Source organism: Poecilia mexicana, unplaced genomic scaffold (genome assembly GCF_051168715.1).
Source record: "Poecilia mexicana isolate PSO_F unplaced genomic scaffold, ASM5116871v1 scaffold_7, whole genome shotgun sequence".
NCBI classification, from domain to species: Eukaryota; Metazoa; Chordata; class Actinopteri; order Cyprinodontiformes; family Poeciliidae; genus Poecilia; species Poecilia mexicana.
Genome location: NW_028263376.1, coordinates 22,089,390 through 22,103,251, shown reverse-complemented (window position 1 = coordinate 22,103,251; position 13,862 = coordinate 22,089,390). Strand labels below are relative to the sequence as shown.

At 39.2% G+C, this 13,862-nt stretch overlaps 1 protein-coding gene across 1 annotated transcript; it reads right to left on the bottom strand.

Annotated features, from left to right (window-relative positions):
• Positions 1–401: 401 nt before the first annotated feature.
• Positions 402–12,335, bottom strand: il17re (interleukin 17 receptor E). Its single transcript, XM_015006312.2, has 17 exons — positions 12,089–12,335; positions 11,884–11,899; positions 10,754–10,906; positions 10,548–10,618; positions 10,394–10,447; positions 10,186–10,285; positions 9,469–9,611; positions 9,332–9,385; positions 9,153–9,219; positions 6,927–7,105; positions 6,808–6,855; positions 6,675–6,720; positions 6,438–6,589; positions 4,798–4,866; positions 4,662–4,713; positions 4,443–4,550; positions 402–4,345 (listed from the first exon to the last, which is right to left on the bottom strand). Exons 1-17 carry the CDS (start codon positions 12,161–12,163, stop codon positions 3,444–3,446), a joined length of 2,289 nt encoding a protein of 762 aa, XP_014861798.2. The 5' UTR covers positions 12,164–12,335; the 3' UTR covers positions 402–3,443.
• Positions 12,336–13,862: the final 1,527 nt, after the last annotated feature.

Here is a 13,862-nt window from a genome sequence, read left to right as displayed (position 1 = left end):
CGGCTTGGTTTGCAGGGAACAAAGGCAAAAAGAGTTACCCCACCAAACTACAGTCACTCTGGGTTTTTATAGGGGTGTAGGCAGCAGACCCTTGGCTTCCCATATTCAACATGGTTATTATGTTTAACCATCGCTTGTGTGCATTGAACCTCCTAACTATGGTCTTTATCTGCTCACATCTTAATATATGGCAGCCTGTAGCTCTGAAATGTGAGTCTATTCATAAAGGAAGGGAAAGTAGATGGATGGATGGATGGATGGATGGATGGATGGATGGATGGATGGATGGATGGATGGATGGATGGATGGATGGATGGATGGATGGATGGATGGATGGATGGATGGATGGATGGATGGATGGATAGATAGATAGATGGATGGCTATTGGACTTTTGAAGGCATGTCTTTGCACTGAATTTTATTTTGGGACGTCAGAGTAAAAGGAGAACTGAATACAAATGAATGGCAAACTATTAAAATCTTTACTTGTAAAATGAAATCTGAATCTTGAACCATTATTCTTTCACTTCACAATTGTATGCAACTTAAAATTTGAAGGCACCACTTTTCCAAAAAAAAAACAAAAAGATTTCTGTTAAAATTTTGAACCATTTTGTATAAATAACCTTTTTGTTTAGTTCATAGGATCATAAAAATAGGATTCACTCTTCCACTAGAAACATATTCAGTGTTTCTTTTGCTGTGATACAAGCTTGAATTATATATATATATATTGACAGAATCAAAACAGAATCTTATTCCAGCATCAATCATGCACTTCTTTTATTTATAGGTTCTATTGTGAAATTTCCAGCAATCCTATCAGTTTTTCTTTCTTTTAGATTATATGAATAAAGGACTCAGTGAAAAATGTACCTTGCTATCTCTTTGTTGCAAAATAATTGAAGGTTTGAAGAGTCAAACATGCTTAATCATAACAATAAGCACAAGGATATTAAAGCTCGCACCCATAGCTGAGATAAAAAAAAAGAAAAAAAGGGAGAAGAGCACATTTAATTAATCATCTTTTTCACAGCTGTTCAGCCCACAAAGGTAGTTGAACAGCAAACATCTCAAACAACTTTACAGTCTGTGCTAAATATTTGACAGTTTAGTTGTGGTCGTGAATTTTTCTGCAGGAACCACATGTCTGGTTGTTTCAGTTGGGCGTCAACATTTAATGACTTGCCTCCTCCTTAAGTGCTAGGATCAGTGAGGTCCACTGATTGTTTCCTTGCTTTCCTAACAGGCTGACATGCCTGCAGCGTTTCGTTCAACCATATATTTAAAAACAAAATCATGCTGGGCTCTTAAATGCATACAGTTTGCTGAGTTTTCAAATAGTAGATTTGGCTCAACTCCACATTAAACACCTTTGTACTCGTGAGAGTAAACTGGCCTGCCAAGGAAGCGCAGCCAACCTTCGGAATATACTGAAAAATACACCAACATCAAGGTGTGGATGTGGTATAGGCTTTTGTTTACATTCTATGACTGTGCCCTTTGATCGCGGCGATACAGTTAAATCATGTCTGAGTGCGATCAGCAAGGAAGGTGAATCAATGACTATTAAAATCTGCATCCTATGTTTGCAAAAGTATTCACACTACCCAAGCTTTTTGCATTTTGTTATGTTACAACCACAAACCACAGAGTGTTTTACAAGGATTATATTTGATCTCCATTAAGTAGCACATATTGAGCGTTTGTAAGGATCGCCTTAATTCTGATATTTTCAAGTAAATTCCAATGTAAGCAAAAAATAATTACAGTTTGCTTTTGTGTAATATGGAAGATCTCAAAGGTTTAATAGGAAATGTAAGTGAACAAACAACTAAAAAAACCCAGCCGAAAGGTCAGAGATTATGCTGCGGAGAAGTTAAAAGCAGGAAAAGTTTTAAAACCATATCCCAAGATTTGGATCTGTCACAAAGATCTAGTTGATCTATTTTTTTTTTTAATGGAAAGAAAGAGAACAATATAATGAAACGTACTAAAAAAAGGGTAAAGCTAAACTAACAATCTGGTTAGGAAAGCTTTTTTTATTTAGGAAAGAGGCCAAAACCTTACTTTTATGGCAACTCTGGAGGAGCTGCAGAGATCCACTGCTCGGGAGGGAGAATCTGTAAACGGTGAAATTATAAGTAATGGACTAGATAAATCTGTCCTTTACAGAAGAGTGATAGGAATAAAGCCATTGCTAGCTAAAAGACTTTCAGCTGCAATTGATTCCAATTCACCACTGCGCACTACTCTGAGTCGTTCTGTTAATTTAAAATCCAAATAAAATAAGAGATCATGAAAGTATATGAAAATGTTCAATGTGTGTGAATTTTTGCAAGGTTCTGTAGAGTAACAACGTTGTCCCCCACGAATGTCATATAACACAGGGTGCATGTGATGAGATTTTCACAAAGTACACTTTTTTTCTATCAAAAGCATTTCATTATTTTACATTGTTGTATAATGCCAGCAGTGCAAGGCTAACGCTAAACATGGTTTACTGAAGCAGTGAAAAAACATAAAAGAGCTGCACAAACATTTCCTAAAGTGGCAATCATATCCATCTGCAGATATCCTGTCGCGTCTACAGTTTAAGCTTACAGTTTAAAGTTGCTTTGCATAAATTTAACCGTTGACCTTTGATGAGACTCTTTTTTATAAGGGGGATAGATGTGGAAAGTACCTCAGTCATGCTTTTCTTGCTCTAATGCTCTGAGATTTTTGAGGTAGATGTTTACGTTTGAGTAACTAACTAAGACTGGATTAGATTTATATTCATCAAATGACTCCTGGCGACAAATTATGCAAATAAAGTTTCTTAAACAAGATGCATTACCTGGAATTTGAGGTAGTATGTCTGCAGTATAATCAGAATTGCCAAAAGCAAACATGGCTGAACTTGCAGGGTCATAACATGAGAACAATCAAAACTTGCAAATAAGTCAGTCATCTTCATCTTTCAACACCGCTGCATTCTAACAAAGGAAATCCTGAGACTGTCGTGGCTATGTGCATGTGTTTAGAAAATCCTATGCAAATGTGTCCACCACAGCGAACAGCGTCCGTACAGTTTGTCACCTGTGTTGTCACAGCATGCGAAAACACTGAGCGAGCACACGAAGAAAGTGAAGTAATAATTTGCAAGTCCATTTTCATAGTGGTTAGCATACTTTCAGAGATAAGGCAGGTGTTCGCTCTCTGCCTCTGTCACGTGAGGTTAGCATAAAGCTGCCTCTGTTTTGAGTGGTGAAATCCGGGGGACAAGACAGAGTGTTTGCCTCTCCTTGATATGCAAAACAAGTGAGAGCAAGCAACGAACGGTTCTAGTGAGCGGCTCCCAAAGGCTCAACAGTGACATGTTACCTCACAGAATCTTGTTTCCCACAGGGCAAATTTCTGGTGTGTGAAACCTGAGATCAAAGCTTCCCAGTTCCCCATAGCTACCTGTGCAGAAGCTCCCGTTCCTGTTTGCTGGTGGGTGAGCCAACGAGAGGCAGCTTCCACTTGCTCTTTGTCTGATCTGATGACGTTTTTATTGCTGATGGGACATGATGTGCTCGTGTCTGAGGCAGAACGGTTTGTAGCCTCTGGGTCAGCTGGCGAGCCAGCCACACAGACAGAACTTTAGACAGGAGTCTGGGCCAGCAGTGCCATCTGACCTCGCCGCTTTTTGTCCCTTCTCTCACCTCTGCCAGCTCCTGTATGAGCCCGCTGAATTCTTGAGGTAAACAGAAGCGAGGGACCCCTTTGAAGGCATGGGGGATGTCCCGGCTGTGGCACAGGCCCTGGAAGTAAACAATGGCAACATCTTTACCTTTGCCCTCCAGCAGTGCTGCTTCCAGAGAAGCCAGAGCAGCCACAAACACAGGCTTTATAACAGTAGATGGCTCCTTTTGTGAATCTTCATCCTCAAAACAATTAGCTCTTTCACTTTCTATATATTTCTCATCGTTATCTTTTTCAACCCCAGACCCAGTCACCTTTAAATGGTCATGCACTGGTGCCCTGATTTTGTCAGTTCTCCAACTATTATTCATATCCACCCTATTGACTCTCCATCTTTGATAAGTCCTTTTAGCTTCAGGACTCCACACGATCAGCATTTTTCCCTGCGCCTTACGGACAGCTTCCCACTGCCCGTACAGCCAAGGAAGCGGACCCAGATCCGCCACACTAGCCCCATTCTGAGCCTGCATCTGAGAGCTTTGGGCCCAAAGAGCAGTGTGCACTGATGCATCCAGTTCCTCATGCAGTATGGAGGCCAAGGCGCACACAGCAGAGACGTGGGCCGATTGATCCGACGAGCACACCAGCAGCACCGGCCTCTGAATGGTCAGGCATCCTGGGTGTAAGGAAAACACAGAAAATGTGTTCACATCACTAAGATCTGCCGGCACAATCGTTGCGCAACACAAATAAAACGAAACCACAGAACCGACCTGCCATTCCGCTTTTGGTGGCACGGTGAATGAAACACCCAAGTAACATGCAGATGACAACAAGTAGCAAAACTCCAACTGCGTACACACCCCGCCTGTTGTGTGTGTCTAGAAAAAACAAACAACAGCAAGTCGAGGTTTGTTTTTAATTAAGAGGTACATGTGCATTCATGCATAACCCAAAGACACGCAAAGAGGCCCGGGTGTGTAATTCCTTACAGTCCGGGCACAGGATTCTTCTCCCACTAAGAGCCGGATATGATTGCCACACCTGTAGAAAAAACAAGTGAAAAACCGGATAATGAAAATACAACAACACAGAACCAGAAATTCATCCAGCCAGTATTTTCTTTACCTGCACACATGACCTCTCAGTAATGTCCTGAATGGGTACATTTATCCCGACTGATTGGTTATTGGTGGCCTGTAACGAGAGAGAAAGGTCACAACTTTTCGTAGCATGAAAATATAATGAACGCATTCCAAATGAAAGAAAAAACTGAAATGCAGACATAACAGCTATTAATGGTGCAGTTGTTGGCACTCCACATATATGCTTACAGAACGAACGGCGGCTAAAGTTAGCACAATATTTATGTTTTTCATTTGTAAAAAGCACTTTAAATTAATTTAAATTGTTTAATCAGTCAGGTAAGCATATAATTTTATTATGGAATATTCCCACAATGATGTTACAAATAGCCTACATTTTCCTTTTGTTTTTCTTTCTTTTTCATATGATGTCCTCAGAGCCTTCTGTTAACGTTAATAAATAAATTAAAAGTACAACACTGAAGGACAGAAAAACTCCACCCAACTGATGAATTGTATTATTGCCATGCTGCATATTGATGCATAGCCCTTGAGATACATTACCCCACCAAATTTTTCACTAAACATTTCTTTGCTGTTTTGCACAAACAACATTTTCTTTTCAACCAATAAATCTTAATTTAAGAAATCACAGTAACAACCGTGCTTGCCCCAAAAGACAGCGATGCATTTAAGCATCAAGTGGTCTACGTAATCATCTGACAAAGAAAATATCCAGTAGCCTTGATATAGGAGATTGGGGTGGCTGGTTCAAAATGATAGAAAGGCAATTATAGCTCAATTAACCACTTGATAAAACCAGAGGAAGCTGAGCTACAGCAGCAGAAGACCTCGCCGGAAAGCCTGAAAAGTCAAAAGGAGTTCAAATTTGTATTGGAAAGGTGTACTTAATAAAGTCGACAGTGAGTGTGAGTGGATGTTGAAAACAGACTCGCTGTCTTTTATTTGTTCTTCCAGCTACTCCCTGTAGGGGGAGCTCACATGCTTCTATCTCACTCTGTCCCAAACATCCTCCACCTCCTCACCAACCCTCTGGAAGCTGATGCTCAAAACAAGCATCAGATTTGTTTGGTTTAAACCAAACAAAACTTTCAAAACAAGTAAAGCTGCTCACAATCACGGTGCCTGCTAGAAAATTTTAAAAAAAGCAACTAGATAAAAAAAAAAAAAAAAAAAAAATCTACACCCCAGTTCATCGGGACATGTTGAGACACAACAGGCACTGTTTTTCAAACAGGAGGTTTTGTGCTTCTGACATCCAATCTTCCTTTGCTACAGTCATGAGCTGTCACCATGTTCTTCTTCTTTCCCTCCTCCTGCTCAGAAATCCTTAAAATAAATCCTTTCTCCAACATATCTGCTATTCTTGCTCTGTGCCTATCAGCCTTGCATGCCACCATTCATTGTCTTTACTCCAGTCAAGTAAGGCGGCTGACCTCAGGTACTTTAAAGAATCCTATCACAAATCTACGCTTCATGAGATCACCTTCCAACAAACCGAAGGCATTTCATTCTCATTTCATTATTTTTTCATTTTTGTCTGGGAATTTAAATTCACTGAAAAGATGTCGCACTTTTAAGACCTGCCGCAACAAATTGTTTACTAGATGAAACCAAATTCGCTCATTTGCGCATATTTCCTTTGTAAACATCTGAACTAACCAGTGTTTCTGAGTGGATTTGTCCCCGAGGCACACATCCTGCCTCAGTGAGAAGACAGAGTTGAGCTGAAAACGTTGCGGACAGAGTGAAGGTAATATGCACCAACATGCTCTGTCTGACTGGCGTGATATGCGCTTCCCAAGTAGGTTTATCTGGAAGGGTCAAAAGAAGAGAGAGTGAAAACATTAAGATAAGCTCTGATGTGTCACCACTCATGTATAAACAGCTCTGACTCACCGTTGTTAAAGAGACAAGAGATGGAGTGGCTATCTTGGATGAAAAACTGTAAAATAAATAAATAAATAAATAAATGTTATTATCACAAAAAAAAAAAAAAGTACAAGAGGCAATTTTCCAGAGGTGATCTTACCTGCACACATATCTGGGGGTGTTTATCCACTGTGGATGTTTTAATTTGCTGTAAAAAAAAAAATTGCTTGTTACAGATAATAAATCAGTTATATATTTTCAAATGGTGCAGATTATTACCAGTGCAGGGTCATTGCTCGTCTCCAGAGTGGAGTTGGGAATAGGTATGCAGACGTTATTATGCATCTTCCAGCAGAGGGCAGCAGAGACTTTCTTTCTGCATTCAGGACACTTCGGGACCCACAACAAGTGGGAATCATACATCGTCACCGTAGAGGTCTGCAGGATTTCTCTGTTATCTGGTGAATCATTTAAAATAAACGCAGATTTTAGATTTACCCGGTCAAAAATTTTATTTTCTGTTTCATAAGCAGTTTACTTCAGAAAATACATTTTGGAGGTTCGAGTTGGAGCCTGTCAGATATTTCTAGTTGGCGATGTCTCTCCACCCGCCTCCACCACCCGTCTTACCCTGAGAGGAACACACTGTATCCATGTAGATATCACACAACTTTGGATCTCACGCAAAATAAAACCCAAAAGTAAGCACACTTTTTTTTCCCCCGAAGCACGACAGTGTGTAAACATCCATCACCAAAACAGGCTGTGACATTTGATTCTACAAATCTCCAGTTTACCCTTCAGCTTCAATGCGTCAGTGAACCTTCGTACAGGTGACCCACCTGTTACACCAGAGTACCTCAAAAGCAAACCAAGAAGCTCTCTGCTGCCTTTTAAATCAAAGACAAGCTCATGCCAGGACAGTTTTGCTCAGTTTACACAGAGTTCACATGCGGCTGCCTCAATGTGTAACACAGTTTGAGGTTTTGTTTTTTGTTTTTTTTTCCACCTGTGCGCTGTGACTCCTAAACCCCTGTGGCTACATTTACAGTACAACATCATGGCACAGTCTCTAAATAATTAACAATGTAATTGGTTAAGAACAAGACCAAAGAGTCTTGTGTTTAATATTTAGCCATATAACATGGCAATAGAGATTTAATTAGCAACAGCCTGGCATTGACGGTATAATTCAATCCTCCTGTCGCAGTGTAGAGTGAGGTCTAAGATAACGGCTACTGAGGTTTGTCCAAATGCACTCATTACATTACTTGTTTATGAAATGCAAGTAGACCCTCATCCAGGGAGTTAGAGCGGCATCTGAACCTTATTCACAGAATGTGTACATAAATAAATCTAAGAGACTGGACAGAGCTCAGTGCTGGCATTTATGAAGAAACTCGGGAAATGATTTATTTTAATCAAGCTTCAGAGAAACAGCCCTACTGATGCAATTCTTCTTTAATCTCTGTAGATTAAAGAGAGATTGTGGTTGCCGTCACCCACCCACATACATCATCTTGCAGAATTTTGATCAGAAACTTTAATAAGATGTGGCACGCTATGAATAACTTGGATGACACGGAGCGTTATCTCTGGTGAAGATTTCTAATACGTCAGTAAAATTCTAGGACTTTTTTTTTTTCTTCCATTGCTTATTACCGCCTTTGCGACTGATTGTTCAGTTGTTGCAAGTTAATAAGGGCAACAAGAAAGCCTGCTTCTGCTTTGGCCATGAGCCGGTCTCAGATCTTTCAAACAGTTTTAGAACGATGTATGTTGAATGTTTGGCATTCTTTGCCGTAAGACAAATGTTTAGCAAATTTTGCGGCATCAACTTTTGTAGAGATTGTTTTTGAAATGATCAGTTTTGTTTTTACTTTTGTACAAAATGATCAGCTCGCATCTTTGCAGCTTAGACATGCCATGAGCATATAGGGGAAAGTTGTGAAAAACCAAAAAACTAATGAGAAATGTTCCTTAATTAACTCTTAAGTGTCAGAGAGACGTTGTCTATCATTATTTCTGTACTCTGTGTGCAGAGTGAGCTGTTTGAAAATGTCAGACAGCTCACTTATCCCTCCACTTCTTGTTATTTTAATACCCAATCATATGGCAGGTGTTGATGAGCAATAACTGAGACTAAACTATTTGCCTATTATTTCCTAGTTTGCAAAGAAATATCTACCCATGCTTTCAGAGAAACAACAAAAATAGGCCAGAGCTAACTTTTTCATACTCTAAGCTGAGTTCACAGCAGCTTCCTGTGTTTCCTGTGACACATCCCCCTTCAAATAACAACCTCCATCTCAGCAGAATCATTGCTGGAAACTGTGCTCACTTTCAAAATGCTCATAGAAATAAAGACTGTTTTTTAGCGAGCTCAAACATGATTACTCGCATGCATATTTTGAATTTCCCAAACTGACTACACTCGATTTGACTTATAAGAGGCTTAGATGTTTCCCCTCGGTGAAATTAAGATGATTCATCAGCCACACTCACCAATAAGGCTTTCATTTCGAAATGGGCACTTTCTACGTCTTGAGGCATCTTCGTAGGTGTAGTACACCTGCCAGTAAATACAACGAATATAGAAACAAGAAAACCACAGAAACATCAGCAAAAATACCACCAAAAAAAAAAAATAAAAAAATCTTTTTAAAAATCTGAATGGCGCTCACCTCTACACACACACAGGGCAGCAGATGGGGGATGGCGATAACAGCTGAGTGGCTCTGAAGCACACATGCAGAAAGAGGACGTAAATAAACAACATAAATTTAATTTTTATTGCGATGAATGGGCCTCGGATGCTCACTGTGGTTAGTGGTTGATCGCCACTGGAGCAGCCAGAATCTTTTTCATAACACCATCTGACTTTCACCGGGTCTCCAGAATCCACATGGACTGAAATGGTTTTGGACGACTCATTCACAGACAGCCTGAAGTCTGGCTGAGGAGCTAAGTCAGACGAGAAAAACAAAACAGCAGCAGGGTGTGAGCCAAAATGGTGGGATAATGGCTGAAAATGAAGGAAAACCTAAATAGATCTTATGTAAAGGAATGTATTAATACTCTTTCTTTACATTTGTTTATGAAGTCATTCTTACTATGTAGCACCAATCAACCTCTAAAATCTGACGTTTTCTGTGCATATGCATATGCACAAAGCACACCTTTCATTCTTCTAACCAAGACTGCTGAGAAAGGCCTTCATCCCTTATATGGCAGGTTTTTATAAACCATTAGACTAAGTGGAAAGAAGCTTTTATCCTGTATGATGGTTAGATTGGTAAACCATGAACAAATGTTTTGTTTTTTTTTTACTCTAAACCTGAAACTGTTAATGCAGATGTAGTTCAATACATATCAAAGCATGTCTTGAAGTTTATTTGAAGTAGCACACTTTTCAAAACTACTTATGATGAAGACCAAGAGAGTGTGGAAAGGGTGATGTCCGAGAGACAGAAACCAGATAAAAGAAGGCAGACAAAAGCATGATAAAAGATTATGCGAGAAATTCAAAATGCCTCACCTGGAACAACGTAATGAACATTGCAGTTTATCGACTTTGAGCTGTACGACACATAAGCGGTCTGTCTAGAGGCAACTTTGAAGTCAAACTCCAGCTTCCACTGAAAAAAAAAAAAATCCCCAAAAAGATAAGCACCAAAAAATGTTTTTATATTTGCATAATCATGTTTGTATTACATTTTAGTCCATAAAAATATTTAAGTAGTTACCAGGTGAGAGTTCGCCGAATTCTTGCAACACCTGATTGCCTGATTCCGATGATTCTAGGGTCCAAAGAAATATGTCATCATTGTAAACAGTACATAAAACATCACAAACTGTAAAATTATGACAATGTACACAATACTCAGAAGCAATGAGAACCTTTATTTTGCAGCTCGTGTGTGGCCTGAAAACCTCTCTATAGTTTCCTTCCATTTCAATCTGAAGAAAGTCTGGAAGACAGCAGTTTGAGAAACCTTCCAGTAACTTTGCCAGATAAACCACAATGAAAGGTTGATGATGCCAAAAATATTTACAGATAAATGTACAGCAGCACAAATAATTAAAGGTTAAGTTACAGAACGTACCAGTAGAATTAATCCAGACCTGGACTCTTATCGTTTCATAATATCCACTGCTTGTCTCTATTGCTGGGGGCGGGTCAGAGGTCAAGTTTATGGGACAATGTCCCTGAACAACATCTGAGACAGCCGTAGTGCAACATGGGGCCAACAAAGGATCTGTCAATGTTTTTGAAATCAGATTTTTCTGTCAGAAACCGGTTATGAAATACAACAAAGTGTGTCTTTTTTTTTTTTTTTCATTTTAAAATGCAAAATATTCCATTGAAAACAATATTTTATTTTCTAATTTGTGATCAAAACTGAATAAGAAGAAATTTAAGTTGTCATTTTTTTAAAATATAACTTAAAACAATGAAAACATAAACTTTCTCTTCATTCTTATATTTTTACACCCCCTGCAACTCTTCAAGTGCTGGGAAAATATGGTACATCCTAATAAGTATATGAAGGAAATCCTCTGAATTGTGACTTATACAGAAGGAGCCCTGAAGTTCCAACAAGGCGGCTGCATTTGCAGACTGTAGTGAAGGCTGCTGGCATTTATTATATTCCATTTCAGACAGTTTGGATCTCATTAAAGCAATGTAGCATGTTTATTAGTAAACGTTTTGATTTAGTGCGTTAAAATGCCCTTAAAATAGAAGGAAAACAAAATGTTGTGTCGCTAATAGTAGTTTGTGACAGAACAGACAGCAAATCCAACATCTTTCCAACTTGCAACCGGAGTACTCCCAACTGCAATGTGACGGGTCCGCCTCGACACTTAGGTCATATTTTTATTTTAGCCTATCATTCATCTGTATCGATTTGGTAGCGAAAAATGCCATGTATATCTGAGGTGTACAGGAAACAGCGCAACAGGATGGATGGCAGTTTAGGAATATGGAAAAACGTACTTGCCCTTTTAACCTGTGGGCTGTGTGCATAAGCAAATAACAAAATTTCAACTCATCCATTTTAAACACAAAATAAGAGAAATCAATGAGAAATTTTCTATTATGAATCAAATGGCGTCTAAAATAACCATGATTGTTGAACTTTAAGAGCACTTAATGTGAGAAATGTAATAATAATAATAATAATAATAATAATAATAATAATAATAATAATAATAATAATAATAATAAACTCACCATTTTCACGAACTCTCTGAAATTGGACAAACAGAAAATCGGTTCACAACATTTAAGTATAAAGTTATAAGTAAATGTATAAGGAAAAGGGGGCATTCGTAAACATATTGTCTAGACATTTACGCCTAAAATGAACCCAGTAGTGATTAAAATCCAGATTAAATCCGTGCAGCCTCTCTCAGGTCAGGACTGTGTCTAAACTCACCCGGCATTTGGCGGAGTCCACCTGCTGGCAGCACAGGGCGGCAAGCAGCAGCGTCAACACGGCGCTAAAAGTCATGTTACACCGATTGAAACCCCGAAGAAACAGACGCGGGGATGTCTCCGTTAAACACGCCGCTGCTCCAGCATGAAAGCTGCGAGGCTTTCCGCTGGTCGCTGCTTCTGGTAACAGCCGTCAGAGCGGCTGCCTCACTGGGGGTTTTCTAACTCCTCCGCTGTACTGAGGCTTTATTTCCCAGGCTACTGTGGCGCTGAATGACTAAACACGAAGGCGTCATTTCTAAACCCCCTCCTCCTTTCTTTGTTTCTTTTTTTCTTACTTTCTTTCGCTATTTCTTTTAGAAATAATCGTTCCCTCTCCATAAATTTCTCGACATTGCTTTTACAGTGCTTTATAAAATATTCACCCTTCTTGATTTCTTTATGTCTTAAGTATTTCATTAAGTTTTTAAAGGACAGCATAGTACTGATTGTGATTCAATTCACTTCAGTTTTATTTATATAGTCAAATAACAAGAAGTGTTGTTTCGAGGCACTTTAAAATCATTTCAGTTCAATCATGCACACAGTCAAATTGTTCCATATGAATAAGCTTTGATCTTGAAAATGAAAACTCTTTTTTTTCTGCCAACGCTTGTGTTTTGCATGCCGACTAGAAAGCTCAACTTTGTTTCCATCCATACCTGTGTCCCCTATAGCAAACCACAGGTTGAACCCGGTACGGGTATTTCTCCCCGTTCTTTCAAGTATCGATTTCAAATCGATTTCGTATCGTTTTCACAGAGAGCACGGATATGAGCTTTCCTGTTGAGGAATTGTTCTGAGCCCTAGATCTCTGTAGCTCCTCCAGAGTTTCCATGGTCTTTCTGGCTGCTTCTCTTATAAAACCTTTCCTTGCACATCATATCCAGGTTTACAGTCGTGCCATATTGGCCTTGACTTATAGGGTTTGCAGTTTCCATTTAAGCTTTGCAATAACTGTTTTACCTCTTAACATACAAAAAACAACAAGATGTGTTTTCATGTATATCCTAGGAAGGTTTTGATTGCAGTATTTTGCTGCTCAGTGAACCCTCACATGACAACATTTCTGCAGAAACAAATACTGAATATAGCCATATATAAAAACTCTTCCAAGAGAAAAATTTAGACAAAGGGTAACCAAAACAAAAAGATGTATGCATTGGTGTGTGTTTTGTCTTCGCTGCCAAACTTTCAGGGTTCATCTGAGGAACACTTTATCTAAATGACAGAGTTTCTCAGAAAGACGGTGAATCCCAAGTTTCTCCCAGAGGCTATAGACATATTGCATTGCAGGTCTGACTAGGCTGTTGGCTTGATATGAAAGACTTATTGTGTAAAAGTTTACCGCTCATGTCTAATTTAATTTGCACAAAAGCATGTGAATGACTAAGACACTTTTTAATACAAAATGAACACATATATCTTAATAAAAACATAGTCATGTCACTCAGAACTGTGGTGGTGTGGCAATAAAAAAGAAAAACAATTGCGGCTTTCACACCCACCTACAGAGAATTTAGAGAGACCAATTAACCTGACAGTCATGTTTTTGGACTGTGAGAGGAAGCCAGAGTACCTGGAGAAAACCCACCATGCACAGGGAGAACATGCAAACTCCATCCAGAAAGACCCTGGGCCAGGAACCAAACCCAGGACCTTCTTACTGCAAGGCAACAGCTCTACCAACTGCGCCGCTGTGCAGCCATGTGCAAATGTCAAGGATTCAAATATTT